Source organism: Orcinus orca, chromosome 5 (assembly GCF_937001465.1).
Source record: "Orcinus orca chromosome 5, mOrcOrc1.1, whole genome shotgun sequence".
Taxonomy (NCBI): Eukaryota; Metazoa; Chordata; class Mammalia; order Artiodactyla; family Delphinidae; genus Orcinus; species Orcinus orca.
Window position 1 is genome coordinate 12,209,185 of NC_064563.1, and position 21,653 is coordinate 12,230,837.

The window sequence follows — 21,653 nt, forward strand, 5'->3', positions numbered from 1 at the left end:
TACTCCCAAATGCCTGAAGTTCATTTGACAGGAAGCCTTTTATTCCCCACTTGGGAATAAAGAGGAAAGTGAAAACATGCCTAGGATAGGCAGTACATGAAGCAAAACACACCAAGAACCCAAACCGATGGGGTTCCCAAACTGGGTGCCAAGGCACCGCAGGGTGCTGCAGCAAACTCAAAAGGCCACGTGGGATATTTTCATTGTTCAGGAGAAACACAGTGACATCTGTGTTCTGAAAAGTACAAGTTCAAGGCAATTCATTGTTTCAACCTTAGATCACTGCCCTTTTAGTGATATATGTCTTTGTTGGGCTGGGTTTTCAGTGGTTGCTGCATCAGGTTAAAGATCAACATGGAACAGGAAATGAGGGTGGCGGGTCCAATCTGATTCCAAGGTTTGAGAAACTGTCTGGCGCCCAGTGGGTGCTAAGCTGTCCGGACAAATACTAAGTTCTTTGGACCAAACTACTCAATGCACAGAACTGCTTGGTATTTGCTTTGGCCAATGGGTGCTGTGAAAACTATCAAGATGCTAAGTGTGCCGGGAATGGAGAACGTAGGGGAAGCTTTGCACTCAGGTGGAGATGACTGAAAACTCGCCCTTTCCTAAGGGCAGGTTTGACAGGCGAGTTCAAGAAGGAGGCTGGGGTGAACTCAAGAGAGATGAAAAAGGGGGAGAAATGAGGGTTTGACACACTACGTATAATGACTCTGTAACTTGCCCGAAGCCTTAGCCCTGACCTCCAAGCTGTGACCAGACACAGGGCTCCAAAGAACCCACCTGGGCCTCCCTTGGCCCAGGAAGTACCTTGAGAGACAGTTCGAGGTTTTCGCCACCCCTCAGTGACATGAGAGGGTCATACGCTCCAGTGTTTTGGAAGTAATGTCTGTCCATGGCCACGACCCCGCCGGGCAGCACAGGGCTCCTGGAGAGAGAAGGTGAGACTATGTAGAAAGGTTCAGAACCTGGAGCATCTGGTGAGCGGTGGGGGGATGGCAGGTAGGGGGCGCTCCAGTGGCCCAGAGAGTGGACTCAGGGCTCAGACAGATCTCAAGACTGGAGCCAAGCAAGCATGTCAGAAATCCAGTATTTCATGAAAAGAGAGCTCTATGGGCTTCCCTGGTGGCGCAGTAGTTGAGAGTCCGCTTGCCGATGCAGGGGACAAGAGTTTGTGCCCCGGTCTGGGAAGATCCCACGTGCCGCGGAGCGGCTGTGCCCGTGAGCCATGGCCTCTGAGCCTGCGCGTCCGGAGCCTGTGCTCCGCAACAGGAGAGGCCACAGCACTGAAAGGCCCGCGTACCGCAAAAAAAAAAAAAAAAAGCGAGAGAGAGTTCTGGTTGCCTGGGCCTTTTATACCCCATCCTCCGGTACTGCTCCTTCAGGGAGAGGCCCCTCTGGCGAGATTTTGGGAAGAAGACCTTGGTTAAATAAGATGCCCTAAGGCCGGCAGCACCAGGCATGGACCAAGGAAACCGGCAGTCCTCTTTCTTCCCTCACCCCTGATCTCACGCTCTTGTTTGCTTCGTGACCATTCACCCCCTCCCCAATTCTAAGATGAATCCCCCAGGGACTCTGGAAGTAGATAGGTCCCCATCTGCTCTGGGGGAAATACACATGAATTAAAAACACAGAAAGCTGGAATCCCGAGTGAGGGAATGAAGATGGCAACAGCATCCCTCAGAAGGGTTTAACTGGGGAGGATGGAGGCGATCTCTTTATTCAAAAGAGAACAAATTTTCATTGTTGTTGTTTTTTGGGGTTTTTTTGGTTTTAAAAAAAATTTTTTTATACAGCAGGTTCTTATTAGTTATCCATTTTATACATATTAGTGTCTATATGTCAATCCCAATCTCCTAATCCATCACACCACCACCTGCCTCCCCACCACTTTCCCCCCTTGGTGTCCATACGTTTGTTCTCTACATCTGTGTCTCCATTTCTGCCCTGCAAACCGGTTCACCTGTACCATTTCTCTAGGTTCCACATATATGCGTTAATATACGACATTTGTTTTTCTCTTTCTGACTTACTTCACTCTGTATGACAGTCTCTAGATCCATCCAGATCTCTACAAATGACCCAGTTTCGTTCCTTTTTATGGCTGAGTAATACTCCACTGTATATATATACCACATCTTCTTTATCCATTCGTCTGTCGATGGGCATTTAGGTTGCTTCCATGACCTGGCTATTGTAAATAGAGCTGCAATGAACATTGAGGTGCATGTGTCTTTTTGAATTATGGTTTTCTCCGGGTATAAGCCCAGTAGTGGGATTGCTGGGTCATACGGTAATTTTATTTTTCGTTTTTTAAGGAACCTCCATAAAAGAACAAATTTTAATGCAGCCAAACTCTGGGTATGCCTCAAGGAGTGAGTGACTCAGAGTTTTTTTTAATTACTAAGAAAATAGTCTTACATTAACAAAACTACTGACCTTTACGTTATTAAATATACTAAGTTATACCACAATACTGAAAACCAGTAGTGTAGTTATTACTTGATACAATTTCCAATTCTACCACTCACAGTTTGTAAGATCTTGGATGATACAGATAACCTGTCTGGTCTCAATTTCCTTACCTCTAATCGGGTACAGTAATAGTGTTTCATAATAGGGTTTTGTGGGGATTAAAAGAAATGTCATGTAAAGCACATGTGCATGCCAAAATCCAAAGATCTCTGAAAACCAAGTGCTTTTTCATGATGCATCTGGCAGTAAACCATGTCGTGAACTGACGTGGGTATCTGGGGATGACAGACTGTATTTAAAACTTGTATTTAAAACACAGCAGAGGGGACTTCCCTGGTGGCATAGTGGTTAAGAATACACCTGCCAATGCAGGGGACACGGGTTCGAGCCCTGGTCCAGGAAGATCCCACATGCTGTGGAGCAACTAAGCCCATGTGCCACAACTACTGAGCCTGTGCTCTAGAGCCCGTAAGCCACAACTACTGAGCCCATGCACTGCAACTACTGAAGCCGGTGTGCCTAGAGCCTGTGCTCCGCAACAAGAGAAGCCACCACAATGAGAAGCCCATGCACCACAACAAAGAGTAGCGCCTGCTTGCCACAACTAGAGAAAGCCTACACACAGCAATGAAGACCAACGCAACCAAAAATAAATAAACAAGTAAATAAATTTAAAAAAAAAACAAAAGAACACAGCAGATCAGAGCCGTGAAGAGCGTTGTGTCAGGGGACTGGCCATAAGCGTTTTTTTTGGTTTTGGGGTTTTTTTTGCAGTACGCAGGCCTCTCACTGTTGTGGCCTCTCCCGTTGCGGAGCACAGGCTCCGGATGCGCAAGCTCAGTGGCCATGGCTCACGGGCCCAGCCACTCCGCGGCATGTGGGATCTTCCTGGACCGGGGCACGAACCTGTGTCCCCTGCATCGGCAGGTGGACTCTCAACCACTGCGCCACCAGGGAAGCCCCAGGCCATAAGGGTTTTAACCCTGGATCTACCTCTTAACAACCTTATGGAACTGGGCAACCTCTGGGGGTTTCATCTGTAATTTAATCTCTATACACCTCACTTTTCACACGTGTAAAATGGGATTAATAACAGTAATTAGTAACAATAACTGCTTTACAGAATTATGGTAAGGTTTGAGTTAATATGTATACTATGTTTACAGCATTAGCTAAGCACATAATATATGTTCAGTAAATATTCCTTAATACTATCATTTGCAAGTATACAAATGATGATACCCTTTCTCGAATTTTCTTAGTATCTATAGAGTCTGTACCAAACCTTGTCCTAATTCCTCATTTCGTGCTCTCTCACCAGACTAATGAGAGAAGCCATGAAGTCAGAGTATTCAGGGTGGGGAAGACATAGGTAGAAAAGTATGAATGTGTGTGAGGAGGGATCTGGGCCCTGGATAGGGAGGCTGAGGCCTCCGTGGGGCCCCAGGTAGCAGCCGGGTCTCAGGGAAGGACCGGCTGCTGAGGGCAAAGGTGGCTGGGCTCTCTCTGGCGCTGACTTTGGCCGATGGTAGGTCAAGGTGACCTACGGTGACCTTGGCCATCAGAGAGGCCCTGAGGCTTAGAAGGTTCCAGAGAGGATTGATGCCTGGGGTCAAAGTGCCTTTGCCTCAGGTTGGGTAAAGGTCCTCTGAGAAGTCTGTTCTCTTCAATAGAATCCCTTTGCTTCGGCTGGAGCAGAATAAATTGTTCCCTCAAGCGAGCACCTCTCTTAACTCCCTGTGGGCCCCTCTGTCCGGTACCCCTCATACTGCTCACCAATCTACTACCCTCCCCACACCATAAATCGAAGAGGTCTGGAAACTTCTCTTTCAATTCTTTGTGTCCACAGCCCTTAGAGTATCTGGCATAAAACAGGTGCTCAGAAGAGGCTGATGGACCAGGAAAGAGGTTAGAAAGCATTCAAAGCTCTCTGCACTTTCAGGATTCATACCTATGATGGAAGGAGGTGAAATCTATCTGGCTCTGCACCCCGACCCCACATAGTTACATCTTAATACCATGAAACTTCCCCATTGGGTATACAAGGCCCAAGGTTGGTATTGGCCTGTTACAGACTGAATGTATGTGTCCCTCCCAAATTCATATGGCAAAGCCCTATCTCCCAGCGTATATTGTTTTTGGAGATGGAGCCTCTGAGGAAGTAATTAAGGATACATGAGGTCATCAGGGGGGAGCCTTGATCTGATAGACTCAGTGCCCTTAGAAGAGGAAGAGACCCCAGGGCCCCCTCTCTGTCCTGTGGGGACACAGGGAGAGGTGGCTGTGTGCAAGGCAGGAAGAGAAGTCTCACCAAAAACCAAACTGGCCAGAAACTTGATCTTGGGCTTCTACCCTCCAGGACTGTGAGAAAATAAATTTAATGTGGGTTAAGCCACCCAACATGCAGTATTTTCTTATGACCACTGAGCTGACTACAACATGGCCCAACAGCCAAGAACGAAGACACCAGACTCTGAGCTTTAAAGTTTGAGTGACAAAGCCGCCGCCTATGCCTAAGATGAGGGATCACCCTCACAGAGCCAGTATTTTCTATGTCCAACTAGATAAGATCCTCCACCCTGAGGAGAGAAGAGAGAGCCCGTGGGGAGACCAAGAGACAAAGGTGCAGGTAGATCCCTGAGAAGGACCTCGTGTCCACCTTTACACCTTCGGGGTTAACTCCTGGAAGAAGAGGATCCCGTGCTTGTTGTTTGGGAATCAGAGAGCAGGGGGCATGTTGCCCACCTCCCATCTGGCTGCCCTGGGAGTTCAGGAACCCCCTGACCACCTTCGGTCCCGGGAGACGCGTCTAGGTGGTACCCTGGGGACCCAGGCAGAAGGTCACGGGGGCCCTGGGGATCCAGGCAGAAGGTGGTGGATGCAGTTCCATGGAGACCTCTAGCCCATCAGCACACCAGCGTGTGCTGCGCTATGGGGGCCAGGAGAAGATGTGGGACTTCAGCAGATGCCACGTGGAAGGTACAGGCCACTGGGGACAGCGTGCCAGCCCCTCATCAGAGGCCACGACCAGTGAAAGTGCATCGTCGTGAACACCGATGCAGGACAGCTAAAGCCCGAGGTGGGGCACTCCCTCCCCACCCACCTCCCTGACAGAAGCCTGGAGCTCAAAGTCAACCCCGGGGGGACGGGGGGGTAGACAAGCATGGATGACAGATTTAAAGATGAGATGACTAAGCTATCACTGAATTTGTCTAATTTGTCTGGAAGGTTTCTGCCATTAGGAAGCAGGGGTCAAGACAGAAATTGCCTAAGTCCGGTTGTTAGAAAATAAAAAGAAATATTTTTTGCGTATCTAAGCTCATGGTTTATCACATGTCAGCTGTGAGAGTTGCACACCCTCGGGCAGTCCCTTGGAAGTCCTGTTTGTGCCTATTGCCTTCACTTCGTGTCCCTGGACTAGGCATTTGGAAACAACTTGGGTAACTGCTTGGCACTGGGCAGGTCAGCTGTGGCAGATTCCTTATCCCACGGGCTTTTCTTACAACATGACATTGACATTGACACCCCTGAGAGGTGGGTCCAAGTCTCCTTCCTGTGAGCCTGGGTGGGCCTGTGACTTTGGAGGAAGTGACCTTAGGTGACTTCTGAGACTTAGTTATAAAAGGGGATACATGCTCTAAGACATCACAGTAAGTGAGAGAAGACACATAAAGGTTAACTATTGTACGATTCCATTGATATGAAATACCCAGATTTGATCAATCCATAGAGACAGACGGTAGATTGGGCATTGCCAGAGGCTGGGGAAAGGGGACAGCTGGAGACACTAAGGAAGGGATTTTCCTTTGGAATCATGGAAATGTTTTGGAACTAAAAAGAGGTGGCGGTTGCCCAATATTGTGAATGTACCGAATGCTACTGAATTGTTCACTTTGAAATGGTTCATTTTATGTTATATGAATTTCACCTCAATAGATTATTTTTTTAATCGGTCGGGGGATACAGCTTGGTTTGCCTGGCACCTTTTGGGTACTTGCTCTCCGAACCCAATGCCGGGGTGTAGGAAACCCCAACTAACCTGCCTTCAGCGACTTCAAGGAGAGAATGGGGAAGAAGCTCCCGCTGGGTCCCAGCGACGGCCAGCGTCAAACTCCAGGGGATTCCTGCCCGGAGCTGTTTGGAGCTGTTGAGTCATTTCCAGCCAGTCTAGTCTAGTAAAGGATAGTCCTGCGGAGGCCCCAGACACCACGGAGCAGAGACAGCCAACGCCAATGCTCCCTTTCAGAATTCACAACCCAGAGTCCACGCTCTTAATAAAACAGCTGTTTCACGCCTTTAAGTTTGGGTGGTTTGTTATAAAGCAGAAGGTATCTAGAACATTGACTTAAATAGAATAGTTGTCCAAAAACCAAACACATGAGAAGCAAACCATAAAGTTGGACATATTTTGAGACTTATGGTGTCCTAGCATTCACCCGGCTGAATTCTTCCTTTTTACCAAGAAAGCACCCCAGGCAAGGAAACTCCAGTGTTACCTGGTAAGACAGAGCTGGATGGAGGCCCCAGACAAGGTGCTTCCACTTTCCACTCCAGTATCTGGAAGCTTCGCTGGACTCCATCCATATAACATTGTAAGAATAATAACACCTATAGCTGCGTGTCCGGCACTTTCCGAATGTTTTTCATATATTAGCTCATTCAAACCTCACAACAACCCTATAAGGTAAGTACTGTTACTATCCCCAATTCACTGATTAAGTAACTTGCTAGGAAACTAGGAGAACCGGGATTAGCCCAGGCAGTCTGGTGCTGAGTCCACCCTGAGGAAGTAAAAGCAAAGCAGGCTGAGTGAAGGAGCCTCACCTGATGGGGCTGATGGGGGACAGGAGGGCCTTCCTCTCTCGCTCCGGCAAAGGCTCCCAGTGGAAATCCAGCTTCCAGTCCAATACCCCGCGCTGCAGGTCCTTGGAGGGGTAATACTGGAAAGTCTTCCAGTCAATCACATCTAGGACTGGAGACACCACCCTGCTCCTGGAAAGAATCGTGGAATCAGATTAGGGATACACACCCTCCACTTGCTGGGGGACAGAAACATAATCCGGACACGTGCTGCCCAATAGGGCAGCTACCAGCCACACGCGGTTACTGGGCACCTAAAATAGCATCTGTCCGAACTGAGATGTGGTGTAAGTGTAAAATATGCCCTGGATTTAGAAGACTTAGTTTGAAAAAAAAGATGTACAAATCGCAGATTGCATATTGAAATGATAATATTCTGGACATACTGGGTTTACTAAAATATTTTGTTAAAATTAATGTCATCTGTCTCTTTTTCTTTTGTAATGAGACTACTAGAAATGTTTAAATTATATCTGTGGCTCATGTTCTATTTCTACTGAACAGTACTCTCCTAGAAAATATATTTTTCCATAAGGAATCGGGGGCCTATTTCATTAAAAAGCATGCCTGCCCCTTTCTTTAAAAACCTCTCAGGATAGGGCTTCCCTGGTGGCGCAGCGGTTGAGAGTCCGCCTGCCGATGCAGGGGACACGGGTTCGTGCCCCGGTCCGGGAAGATCCCACATGTCGCGGAGCGGCTGGGCCCGTGAGCCATGGCCGCTGAGCCTGCGCGTCCGGAGCCTGTGCTCCGCAACGGGAGAGGCCACAGCAGTGAGAGGCCGGCGTACCGCAAAACAAAAACAAAAACAAAAAACTCGCAGGATAAAACTGAGACACAGGGGAATAGGGACCTAGGCTCAGCTCTGCCGCTAATGTGCTGTATGATCTTGAGATAGCTGTTGCACCTCTCTGGGCCTCAGCTTCCTCATTCATAAAATGGGAGGCTGAACTACTTCTCACAAAGGTCTTTCTCAGCTGTAATGCTCTAGGACTGTGGCTCTTGACTTCTTTGGGGGTCTTTGATCCCTTTGAGAATCAGGGGAAATCTATGGACCCCCTCCCCAGAAAATAATCATATGCACATATACAAAATATCGTGCACAGCTGCAGAGGGTTCACGGGCCCCTGCTCTAGGGTCTAGTTCTTGTTCCTCCCTGGATCATAAAACTTCATTGGCTTGAGGAATCAGGATTGTCAAGCCCCCAAAGGGTCCTCATTGTTAAAGTGTGTGTATGTATGAGTACGTGGTGTCTGTCAGCAAAGTCGTGAGTCTAGGTTGATTTGCTCATTTACTGTTGCTGTTGGTAATTGTATTTTATCCCCATTTTTTTGCACAGCCTGGGATTACGTGACCTTCAGAGAGGGTAATGTGGGAAATTGGTACAGGTTGGAAACTCTGCCTTTTAATTAAACAAGTAATCACTTAGGTGTAGCAGGAGCCGCCCTCTACCTAGTCAGTATCTCACTCACATTTTTTTTCTGACCTCTCACAACAGTTTCTTCTAAAATCCGTACCATGCAATGAATCAGGCCTGAACTCAGGGGTGCTGGAAGTTACCAGTCTAAGAAAAGGAAGATTCCTGGAAAAGAGATGCCAGCCATGCTCTTCATACTCCCATCAATTTCCATCCACCTCAGAGACAGCCAGGGCTGGCACGAGCCCAGCGCTTATGCAGAGGGCCAGGGTGGTCCTGGGATTCAATGATCTGCTTTAATCTGTGGCCTCAAGTGACTGGCCTTGGCATGAAGAGCCATGGGGTTTATATTTACAACAAGGATCTTGATACGCTTGTCCTGCGCTTTTCACATTGTTCCCTCTGGAAGTTAAGGGGAACTTAATCTCTCTGGCCTCCACTATTTTGGGGCACCTCGCGTTGACCTAAGAAAAGTGAGAAGCAAGGTCAAGGAGGAAAGGAGGGCACCGTCCCAAGTCTCTGCTTACTGTGGAATGAGCTGAGCCATCGAGATGTATTTGGCTACTGGCAAAGCATTTTGTGGAATTTCAGAATCAAGAGGCAGGGAAGCTGTGTGGCTGAATTCTAAAGAACCCCATCAAGTTTGTGCCATCTCAGTAATGGTAACAGGACAAGAAAGGAAACTGCATTCAAGCGTCCACACAATCAGTTCATCCCAGACCTCTGAGCTGTGTCCTTCTTGATAAAAGGTGTACATCCCTTTTCATCAGAAAACGATCACCCTAAAATTCATCAACTTTCTCTTTTTACTCTGTCTTGCTGGAGGCTCAGTCATACGTAAAGCTCACTTCTAATAACTGTATTATCCCCAATTTCTTTCTTTTCTTTTTAAACTTAAATTTGCCAGATTTCCCTGTATGTTTTATTTTTTTTTAATAAATTTCTTTCTTTATTTATTTTTTGGCTGTGTTGGGTCTTTGTTGCTGCGAGCGGCCTTTCTCTAGTTGCAGCGAGCAGGGGCTACTCTTCGTTGCAGTGCGCAGCCTTCTCATTGTGGTGGCTTCTCTTGTTGCGGAGCACGGGCTCTAGGCGTGCGGGCTTCAGTAGTTGTGGCGCACGGGCTTGGTAGCTGTGGCTCGGGGGCTCTAGAGAGCAAGCTCAGTAGTTGTGGCGCACGGGCTTAGTTACCCCACAACATGTGGGATCTTCCCAGACCCGGGCTCGAACCCGTGTCCCTGCATTGGCAGGCGGGTTTTTAACCACTGTGCCACCAGGGACGTCCGTATCCCCTATTTCTAACACTATCTTTTCCTTTCTGAAATCTCCTTTCCCTTCTCTTTTAGCCAGATACATAAGTGATTCATCATAAGCCTCTTTGAGTACATTTCGGATAGAGATAAAGGATAAAATGTCAATGAATGAAGTGAAAGATGTTTCCTTGTTTTGGTTTTCATTCCCATGGACCATAGCAGCTGCCCAACCAGAGCTGAATTAGGAAGTAACTACAGTCTAGGGACTCGAAAAAAGGTGGTTAAAAAAAAAATCTTATACTTAGCTTTGTGTTTCGAATCTACAGATGTAGCTGGTGCTCCTGGACTTCACTTAAAACAAAATAGCAAAGCTTCCCTGTCTGACTTGGAAGGAGCTAGGAGAGGGCTCAATCCATCATCCTGTCACTTGTGAACTGAGTTTTAACTCTCAGGCAGACACGAGATCGATCCTCTCTTAAGCCTTTCTAAGCTCCAGGAGGTCAAGCGTTTGGGTTTCAATGAGCCATCAACAAACACCAGCTAACTGAAATATGTGAGGTCAACCAAGGCACCACTGTCCAGAGAGCCAAAAGCTACCTGCAGTTGCAAACTTCCCAACCAAACTTTTTACCGCAAGGAAGAATGAACCCGAGTTCATCTCACCCACTCTTTATTTTCCCCAGGCCTGGATGTTCCTCCAGCTCTACAACGTATAAAGTCATTTTGGAAGTTCACGCAAATTCTCCGTGTTTGTGAGAAGTATCTTATACTGAGAAGCAAAAAGCTCTGAATTGCCTCTTCCCAGAGCTCTGCTGCTCAGGTGCGACCCCAAGACTGACGCTGGCCCTTCCAGGACTCTGCCTGCTGAGGGGAGTGGAGAAGGATGGAGGCTGGAGAGTTTCCTGTGGGCATCGGACAAGAGGAAGGATGCTCCCTCTGCAGAGCTGGAGGCATCTTGATCCCCTCGCTGCTCTTCAACACACACACACACACGCACGCACGCACACACACACACACGCACGCACGCGCGCACACACACACACGCACGCACGCACGCGCACACACACACACACACACACACAGGATTCCTCAGACTGCCTTCCATCATTTACGCCCTCGAACGGAGGTGCTCTGTTCCCTGCCCCACCTTGCTTCTCCCTGTGAAGCAGGCCCAGCCCCGGCTGAGAACTAGGTAACCTTAAGAACTAGGTGTTGCTAGGACAGGAGCCCAGACCAGTCTTCAAGTGGGAAACAGCTCTTGAGCCTCTTGACAGCCTCTGGAGCCAGGAATACCTCTAAGAGGGTGTTGCCCATTTCCCCTTGGAAATTCTCCTTTTTCTCTGGCCATGAGTCTTACTCCTTGGCTTGGGCCCTAGAGCTGGTAGTCAGCACAGGCAGTGATGGGTGGGTGTTCTCTGAGCGGCTGAGGCTGTGGACTGTTTCCCCCTCTCCCACCTCCTGCTCTGCAGCCCCTGGGGGTGAGTTACCTGTCACCAGCTATTCTGGCCAGGAGGGGCTCCAGCCAGCCCGGGTGGCACTCGCAGTGGGCGTCCATGAAGACCAGCACGTCCCCGGTGGCCCTGGCGGCGCCCAGCATCCGGGCCCTGGCGGCGCCCAGCCTCCTGTTGCTCCTGAGCAGCTTCACCCCCTCCAGCCGGGCCACGTACTCGCTGAGAGCCGACTTGAGCTGTCCTGGAAGCAACAGGACAGTGGGGTCACGGATGCCACAGCCCGCGAGATTGCCATGACCCTCACTAGGAACATTGTCAACAGGTCTATCTTGGGAGCTGTGGTGGGCACGAGAGTCCCGAGCAGCACGTACATGGTGGTGGTTGTGAAGGTGTAAAACGCTTCGTTAGTTTCGGTGGGTCAGGATTCTCTCCACTAAACACTAAAGGAAATGGTGTCGTAAAACTAAGAGAGGAGAGAACTCTCTCACATTCTCTAAATGCAGCAATGAGGTTGAAGCAGATACGGCTGGTGCCCTCCTCAGAAGCCCTGAGATCCCTTTTACTGATCTGGTTTGCTTTGCATGTGCCCAGCTGCTGCAGGCTGGCTGCTAACGGCAATCAGCAGCCTTCCCTGGAGATGTGCCCTAGAGTATGGGAACCACCTGTCCTGCAAGTGGCAGGGAGTCATGCAGAATGATACCCCTCACGCCAGGTGCCAGAGTCAATGACCGGCCATTGCCGGGGTACCAAGCCCGCTCCCTTGCCTCAAGGCAAGACAGATGCTGAGGTGCAGTTTACACTGCAGAGCTCCCCTGGGATCAGGCTGTGGCTGAACTTCGTCTGACACCACGTCTAAGTTCAGCTCCTTCCTCTGCCTCTCCAGCTTTCCCCACTCCCCTACAGTGTTCCCCGGAGGGCACCGCCCCCGCCAAATCACATGCACATGAGGCCCCATCTCAGGCTCTGCTTCTAGGGTACCTGAGCTAAGACACAGTGGTCAGGGAAGTCAAAGACAGAGGGTCCATTTCATATGACTGCCAGTGTGTCATTGGTGGCCCTGGCCAAAGCGGTCTCACTGCAGTGGTAGCGGTGACTGGGCAAAATGCAGTGGGTCGAAGAGAAAGTGGGAGGTAGGAAATGGAGACCAAAAGTCTAAACGTTCTTTTAGGAATGACAATCTATAGAGTTGACAGGATGAGACAAGCTTGTTAGGCTTTGTATTCAAGATCAGAAATGCTGTGTGTATGGGCATGCTGAGTACACCCAGATAAGCAAACTAGTGGAGATGGAAAGAACAATGTATAGTCGTTCCTCAGTATCTGGGTGAGGGGATTGGTTCCAGGACCCACCCCCGTAGATACCAAAATCTGCAGATGTTCAAGTGCCTTATATAAAAGGACAGCGTAGTCAGCCCTTTGTGTCTGAGGGTTCTGCATCTGAGGATTCAACGAGCAGAATACGTCTTTGGTATTCACCGAGAAGCAGTGCCCCTGGGGCTCTTCACTAATGAGTTACCTGCGCCTGCATCCCATCTGCAGGTCTGCTTTGGGGAACCTTGCCTGCACAGGTTCCAAACCCCAGTCTGTGCACGGGAACCCCCCCAGGGTCCAGGCCCTCCCCAGGAAACCTGGAGGAAGCCCGCAGGCACCTTGCTGGCTGAGGTCGTCCACCAGGATGATCTCCTTCAGGTAGGCCCTGGGCACTGTGTCCAGGATGCTATGCACGGTTCTCAGGAGGGTGGACCAGGCCTCATCATGGAAACAGAGGATGACGCTGGCTGTGGGCAGGCTGTCTCCGGGATGCTGCTGCAGACACCTGCAGGGAAGAGAAGCAGGGCGCTGAGGGGAAGGGCAGGCCCTGGCTGGGGCTTCTTCAGCCAATGGCTCTCCTCCCAACTCACCGGCTCTCTCTGGGTTTTCTCAGAATTTCCACATAAACAGAACCCATTACACCCTGACAGAAGTGCTGTCCACTATCTCCCAGGACTCGGGTTCCGAGAGCTTCTTTACGGTGTTAACCCATGCCTCTCCCATAGCAGTTGAGAGGTATTACCACCATTCTCAGCAGATGACTGTCCTAATCTGTAAAGTGGGAATGAATGACAATATCACCAACCTCTTAGAGCTGTTGTGAGGCTTAAACAGGACGAGGTACATAGTAAGTGTCCTGTGAACATGAAAGATCATCGGTTTAGGAGTAGGGACACTATTTTCTTTATTTTTCTATTTCTATAATCTAGTACAGCATCTGACACATAATACATGTTAATCAACATTTCAATCTATGCGTGTCCTTTGCCCTAAGGTGGGTCTCTTGTAGGCAGCATACTGTAGTTTTTTTGTTTTTTTTTTTGTAATCCAATCTGCCACTCTGTGTCTTTTTTTTTTTCGAGACTGTGTCATTTTTTTTTTTTAATTTATTTTTGCTGTGTTGGGTCTTCGTTTCTGTGCGAGGGCTTTCTCTAGTTGTGCCAAGCGGGGGCCACTCTTCATCGCGGTGCGCGGGCCTCTCACTATCGCGGCCTCTCTTGTTGCGGAGCACAGGCTCCAGATGCGCAGGCTCAGTAGTTGTGGCTCAGAGGCCCAGCTGCTCTGCGGCATGTGGGATCCTCCCAGACCAGGGCTCGAACCCGTGTCCCCTGCATTAGCAGGCAGATTCTCAACCACTGCGCCACCAGGGAAGCCCGACTCTGTGTCTTTTGATTGGAGTGTTTAATCCATTGACATTTAAGGTAATTATTCATAGATATGTATTTATTGCCAATTTTAACCTTGTTTTCCCATTGATTTTAAATTTCTTCTTTATCCCTTTGTTTTTCTTTTTCCTTTTCTGGTTTGATGATTTTCTTTGTATTATGCTTATGTTCTTTTTTTTTGGTTTTTGTGACTCTATTGTATATTTTTGATTTGTGGTTATCCTGTTTTTCAAGTATGTTAACTCATCTTCCTATATCTAATTGCTTTAGACTGGTAGTCATATAGAGTCAAACACATTCTAGAAAAAAAATCTATATTTCTTTACTCTCCTCCTTCATATTTTATGATTTTGATGATTTTATGATTTTCCATCTTCATTTTCATTCTTTTGCTGTTCATTGTGGTTATGATCGCTTTAACAGAAAATTTTTTAAAAATCTGTGTACTGGCTTCTTTAAATGATTTACTTTCCAACTGTGATTTTCTCTTTCCTATAGATTCTTACTTCTTCTCTATTTAGAGAAGACTTTCAATATTTCCTTTAGGATAGGTTTAGCATTACTGTATTCTTTTAGCTTTTACTTGCCTGAGAAATTCTTTCTCTCTCTTTCTATTCTAAATGATAATATTGCTGGGAAGAGTATCCTAGGTTGCAGATTTTTCCCCTTGGGGACTCTGAATATATCTTGTCATTCCTTCTGGCCTGAACGTTTCTGTAGAGAAATCAGCTGACAGCCTTACGGGGGTTCCCTTGTAAGGAACTCTTTGTTTTTCTCTTTCTGCCTTTAGAATCCTCTCTTTATCTTTTAACCCGTGGGGCGGTGGGGTGCGTGGTGTGGCCTCTGCCCAGAGGCTGTCAGGTCCCACTTTCCTCTCCAGGTGAATGGGATGCTCTATATTTGTTGTGCATCGGGTCTGTTGAGAGCTCTGAGCGAATCCACAGTGGAATGAATTCTAATAACAAGCTGGTCCATGGAGCAGTGTGTGGCTCACATTGTCCACAAAAGGCACTTTCCTAAACTGCACTTCCAGAGTGCTCCTTTCTAGGCTGCAGCTGCTGAAACCACTGGTCCCTCCTCAGAGGAGTATTTGCATTTGAATTGGGGCTGTCCCAAGGACCTCAAACTTCCAGCATCTAAAGGCATCTGTGCTGGTGGGACTGCACACAGAGGGATGATCAGAGGAGGCTGGCCCTGCTCGCGGGAGATGCCACCTGAAGGGTCAGCCCGAGCTGCTCACCAGCTGGACATCCCTCTGCCGGGTGCGTCCCAGCCAAAGCTGGAGCTCTCAACACTCTGGAAACCTGCCCGTGACTCTCTGGGCAAAATCCTATGTGGTGGGGGATTGATACTAGGTAAGTGCTTTAACTTAATGGTAAAACAGAAATCTTAGATAATTAAACAAAAAAGCGCATGAGGGCTTCCTTGGTGGCGCAGTGGTTGGGAGTCCGCCTGCCGATGCAGGGGATGCGGGTTCGTGCCCCGGTCCGGGGGGATCCCGCATGCCGCGGAGCGGCTGGGCCCGTGAGCCATGGCCACTAAGCCTGCGCGTCCGGAGCCTGTGCTCCGCAACGGGAGAGGCCACAACAGTGAGAGGCCCGCGTACCGCAAAAAAAAAAAAAAAAAAAAAAAAAGCGCATGAACATCTCATAAGGTAGCTGTGACAACTGTCTTATTGTTTCTGTATTTATACACCATTTCTTTTCATAAAGTATTTAAAGTCACTCTCAAGAAATAAGTACCATAAAATAATGGTAAAAGAAAAAATAAGGCTGAAAAGTCAAGAGTAGGGAAATAGAAGTAAGAGTGTGCGGACAAAGAATGTCGCCTGCCATTCCAGTAAAAAGAAAAGAACGTTGTAGCCATCAAGCCAACAGCCAGTGCATCCCTCACCCACAATGCACCCTGAGGGGATTCAGGATGCAGAAAAAGAGGCTACTTAAGATACTTATCTAAGGAATAATTTCAATGAGCCCAGACTTTTGCATCTTCCCTTAGGTAGAAAAGCACTAAAATCATTAACTTGAGATATCTGTGTTTTGTGATTAGCAGTTATCTTTTGATGTTCAGCTCCATGGTTTGTCTGTTTATTTGTTTGTTTGTTTTCAGCAAAACCTCCTATATATCCTCCCCTACCTCTTTGGAGCAGTTCCTCAGAGCTATTTGAGAGCCTGTCTCCCCGGCTATGGTCCTCAGTAAGGTTCCCAAATAAAACATAACTGGAAACTCTTAGGTTGTGCATTTTTCTTTAGCTGACAAGTAGAAAGTCAACATCTGGAGAAAGAACATACATTCATAGGTCAAAAGGGCCTTGGTATTTCTAGAGAGAATCTAAAATTTGACTCTGAGCTTCCTGGTAGCCAAAGTAAAATGGGAGGTTTATTCTGCAGTAGAATTATTACCATCAGAAAAGTTACATACCAGATATTTTGGGGAAAGCAATGTTCTTTCTAGACTGTTTTTTTTTTTTTTTTTACAATTTATAACTTTTTCATTTGAAATCATTTAAGACTCAAAAGAAGTTGCAAAATTAGTACAGACAGTTCCCATGTTATCTTCACCCAGCTTTGCCGAATGATCCACAATGATCCAAACCAGGAATCTGACAGTGTTCCATACTATTAACTCAAATACAGACCTCATTTAGATTTCCCTAGTTTTTACACCTAGCACTAATTGCTAAAAGAAATTCCTAAGGACTTTAGAAAGAAGTCCCTCAAGAGATGACAGTGTCCTTAGAAGCATCCCTAAGATGAATACAATAATGAACTATACTATACATGAACCTTTACAGCTTGATTTCAGGATGGTCAAATAACACATCCAAAGTGGAACCAGTTCCCATGAAGTTTTGGGATGATAACGGAGAGGCCCCAGCACACGCTGCGCTCTCGGTTGAGTCTTCGACCCCCTCTACCCTCCCTCTCTCCCACCCCGCAGCCCCTCCTCTCACCCCAGGCCCTCCTGCAGTCTATCCGAGTTAGAGAAGTTCCACTCTGCCCCCAGAACTGCTCTAGATCTGCTCACAAACAAACAGGTTCCAATTTTCCTTTGTGCGTTCTCCATTTCCTGTGTGGTTGTACGTATTGGCGGATCCAGGGGTTCTAGAGATGGGGACCTCCAATGGCTGTTGAAAAGAAATCTTGCCTCAGTGGACTCAGTGAGTACAGAAAAACCCAGAAACATTACTTGGGCGATTGCTCGGAGGCTGGCTGTTTTCCAAGTCAGACAGGAGAGGAGTCTGGGGACAAGGAGGTCTGCAGATGGGATGCCCATGGGTGCAGATTCAGACGGAGTGAAGTTCATCACCTCAGGGCAGAACACAGCCATACCTTCCCCGGGGCCTGGCCCCTTCTCCACCCCAATCTATAGAATATGTGGACAGGAAACAACACTTCTGTGTGTGTGTGTCTGTGTGTCTTTGTCTGTGTGCACCCATGTGTCCTTGTAGAATGGTGGTCAAAAGAGCTTGGACTTGGAATCAGACAAATTTTGATTTGAATCTCCCCCCTGCTGCTCCCTGAGTTTCTTTGGGTAATATACTCAATATTTAACTCTCCTCATGTCAGGAGACGGGGGAGCTTCCTGCCGGGCTACAGAGCTGGGGACCCCGGGCAACCGACTTTCTCTCCTTGGGCTCACAGGACATTCCCTGCAGAGATGATTCAGCTGTGGACGCGGGAGCCCCGCTACTTCCTAGCTGTGTAAACGACCCTGGACAAGTAACGTGGCTTCCTGGGGCCTTGGTTTCTGCAGGCGGGTGACAGTAGCCCCCGTGTTGCAGGGCTGCTGTGAAGATGAGATGGCTTTTTCACGAAGCACTAAGAACGGTGCTGGCACTCAGCGCTGTGTATTTGCTGCCATGATCAGAGGATGTATTACCACTGCAGGATGGATCACGAAGGCTCTTCCAGCCTTGAAATTCTGTGCTCCTGACTCTTCTATGCATAGGAGAGGGGGAAGAGAAGAGGACAAACCAGGGGAGCAGGGGTTTCAAAGAGAATCTCAGAGGACTCCCCTCCTCTCCCTCCACTAGGGTTTTCTAGGTTTTATGCATAGATAGAACTGTGTTCTCTCTTCCTGGTGAGAGAGGTGGGTGAAGAGATGACAGGCAAGGCTGGGATGAGCTCAATAGGCTGCGGGGACTTTGAAAGGCAAATGGGCTTCTGGAAGCTCTTCCAAGGCCAAGGGCGGTACCTCCCTGAGCCGCGGAGGCAGGTGTCCTGGCACCAGCTCCGAGAGGACCCTTCACCTGCCCCGTGGAAAGATGCTCACATGGCCTCCAAGACATAAACAGGTGGTGCTGGAACACCTCTTCAGGCAACCGCAGAACTGCCCCGAGCCGTGAACTGGAAATAGCCGTGGCGGTACCGTGGTCTTTCAGGGCTGAGTGCCGTGGGCTCCTGCGGGAAGGCCAGTGCTCTCACCGTAGTCTGAGCGCGGTGCTAAGTATCAGCAACAGAGGGTGGCGAGGGCTGTGTCTCGGGGCCAGGGAGATGCTCTTCAGAGGAACCAGGATTGATTCTTTTGTTTCTGGGGGGCGGGGTGAGGAGGCGCAGGAGCCTGTGGGCAGGGCAGGCTGTGTAGAGCCCCGTGGAAAAAGGGCTCTGGATACATGCCTGGGCTTCTGAGGTCGGTGGTCATCAGCCCATGGGCAGCACCGGGTCTCGTAGGGATGGGCGGACGGGCCCATGTGGTAGCATAGTGTGGAGAAGGGGGGTGTGGCATGCGATACCCTGAGAGCTCAAACACCGTGACAGTTCAGGGCATCTTAGGAAGAGTCCGTATGTGTCATCAAGCTTTGGCATTGAGTTCAAATCCTGGCTCTGTCCTTGTGTGACTCGGACAAGCGACATAAGCTCTCTGATAACCATCTTTCCTTTCAACAATTTCCAGATCCGCAGAACCAGTCACATCTGTAGTAATCAATTGTTATTTTTCGAAATACTTTTGATTCCAGTATGTCCTTTTTGAGCATGCATTTTACTTAACCTCAGTATTTTTCATCTGTGAAATGGGTTTGTTGGAAGGATCAAATGAGTTACTTCATACAAAGTACTTAGAGCAGTGCCTTACTCATAAGTAACAGTTCAATACATGCTAGTTATTATTATTTCTTGCAAGCCTCCCAAAGGCCTGAATACCTCTCTAGGCCTCAGTTTCTTCATCTGTAAAATGAGGATAAGAAGTAGAGTTATTTTAGAGGACTACTTAAAGATTATAAACGTCATATAAATGGAATCACATAACATGCAGCCTTTTGTGTCTGGCTTCTTTCGCTTAATATAATGTTTTCAAGGTTCATCGTGTTGAAGCATGTATCAGCACTTCATTCCTTTTTACTGATGAATAATGTTCCATTGTTTGAATAGACTGTATTTTATTTATCCATTCATCAGTTGACGGACATTTGAGTATTTCCAGTTTTGGCTATTATGAGTAATGCTGCTGTGAACATTCATGTATAAGTTTTTGTGTGAACATATGTTTTCAGTTCTCTTGGGTATAGAGCTAGGACTGGCATTGCCGAGTCATGTGGTAAATCTGTGTTTAATATTTTGAGGAACTGCCAAACTGTCTTCCAAAGCAGCTGCACCATTCTACGTTCCACCAACAACTTCTTCACATCCCTGTCAACACTTGTTATTGTCTGGGTTTTTCTTTAGCCATTCCAGTGTGGGTGAAATGGTACCTCACTGTGATTTTGATTTGCATTTCCCTACTGACTAATGATTTGAGGATCATTTCATGTGCTTTTTGGCTATTTTCTATGTATTCTTTGGAGAAATGTCTATTCTAATCCTTTGCCTATTTTTAAGTTGGATATCTTTTAATTGTTATTGTAAGGGTTCTTTATATATTCTGATATAAATCCCTAATCAGATATATGATTTGCAAATATTTTCTACCATTTCTGGGATTGTGTCTTCACTTTCTTCAAGCACAAAATTAAAAATTTTATGACGTCCAATTTTTAAGCCACTAAATTTTGAGGTCGTGTGTATGCAGCACTAGATAACGGATACACTGTCCCATTTTAAAGATGAGGAAATTAGAGTCCAGAGAGCTTAAGTGACTTGCTTAAAGTTGCACAGCAAGTTGCTGATGGTCAGTGTGACTCTAAACCTTGTGCTCTTGACCAGTATATACATATCCCCATCTTGGACTGAAGTGCTAATAGAATGTTCTGGATTCAGAGTCATAAGGCTTGGGTTCTGATGTCCAGATCACACTGACTGTGATGGGGGGGGCGTTATTTGAAGAACATGCAATCCATTGGTTTCATCACAAGCTCTGGACTGTCTACACTGATTCAGTAAAGTCCTCAGAAAGCAATTTACTTTGATCCCACTGTCTTGGCTGCCTTAGAAATTTGCTTCTGTGGAGTTCTGCTTGACACCATGCTCTCAGCTTTGATCAGAGAACAGTACATGAAGGCATTTCAGGACACCTGCTTGGCATTACAGTCTCTGTAACACCTGTGGAGGGGAATTGTCTCCTCCAGCACTTTCTATCCCCTCCATGCAACTTTAGGGGGAAATTCCTGGCAGATAGAAGTGCCAGGAAAAGCTTTTCCTCCTCTGAGGACCTGGCGTGTTTCCTGTTCCTGAGCAACAAGGATCATGATACTTATTGAGTTTCCTTTTTCACTTTGGCTGCCAGGAAGCTCAGAGTAAGGAATTAGGATATTTAGTCATTGGTTGCTTATTTTCATTCTAATTTTCTCTTTGATCTTGATCTCCCATCTCTCCATCCAGTCATTTAACTGATATTGACTGACAACCTACTATGCGTGAGGACTGGAAGATGAATTAAGTAGATAAAATCCTTGAAGCAGAATCTGTGGTGCCCTGCCCATATCCCCTCGGGGATATCATATAATACAGCACAGCCTGACTTCCAATTGCCCGAGCGTTTTCTCTGACTGCCAGAGATGCTCTCCTTAAGCACCAGCTGCCTGAAGAGGTGGAGAGTAACCTCCCTCCACCCCTGGGAGCTGCCCTCAGTCAGTGACTAAAATGAGTTGGTGTATTAATATCCAGCAACCCAGACCCTAAGGGTGGGGGTGGGTAACAACGAGATGCTGTCTCCCAGGTTCCCCCCAGGGCTGAGCTCTAGCTGCCTGCAGAGGTAACTGCCTGCAAACCCACTTTTCATTGGCTGCTCCCTACCAGGGCTCCCAGGCATCACCTGCAAAACAACTCTTTATCCTTAGGGTCTGCTTTGGGGGAACCCAAACTCAGATAGTCTCTGATATCATGGAGTTTATATCCTATTAAACAGAAAACCGAAGAATTATTCAACAACTGAGAGGGGAGAGGTGTTCTTGGCAGAGGTCACAGCCTCTGCTAAGGCCTGGAGGTGGGAAGGGGCTTGGCCTGTACCAGGAAAGGAAGGAAAGATTTTCTAAAGTGTGCTTCCCTTCATCTTGACTAAACATGATATTAATAGCAATTTTGTATTTCATAATGTATCTTCAAATCCTTTGAGGGAATAAAGTACGTAGG

The 21,653-nt window shown here is 47.6% G+C and overlaps 2 protein-coding genes across 2 annotated transcripts in view; one reads left to right on the forward strand and one right to left on the reverse strand.

The window, feature by feature from the left end:
* Window positions 1-9,432, forward strand: part of DPH3 (diphthamide biosynthesis 3) — a 62,026-nt gene extending 52,594 nt beyond the window's left edge. The window contains exon 3 of the mRNA XM_033431991.2: window positions 8,831-9,432. Coding sequence (XP_033287882.1) covers window positions 8,831-9,049 — 219 coding nt within the window. The 3' untranslated portion in view covers window positions 9,050-9,432. The remainder of the gene's footprint in view (window positions 1-8,830) is intronic.
* GALNT15 (polypeptide N-acetylgalactosaminyltransferase 15) overlaps window positions 1-21,653 on the reverse strand; it is a 39,754-nt gene that overhangs the window by 9,401 nt on the left and 8,700 nt on the right. Inside the window, exons 2-5 of the mRNA XM_004271932.4 lie at window positions 13,099-13,265; window positions 11,487-11,691; window positions 7,300-7,467; window positions 811-928 (exon numbers count right to left, since the gene is read on the reverse strand). Of these exons, the coding sequence (XP_004271980.1) occupies window positions 811-928; window positions 7,300-7,467; window positions 11,487-11,691; window positions 13,099-13,265 (658 nt within the window). The remainder of the gene's footprint in view (window positions 1-810; window positions 929-7,299; window positions 7,468-11,486; window positions 11,692-13,098; window positions 13,266-21,653) is intronic.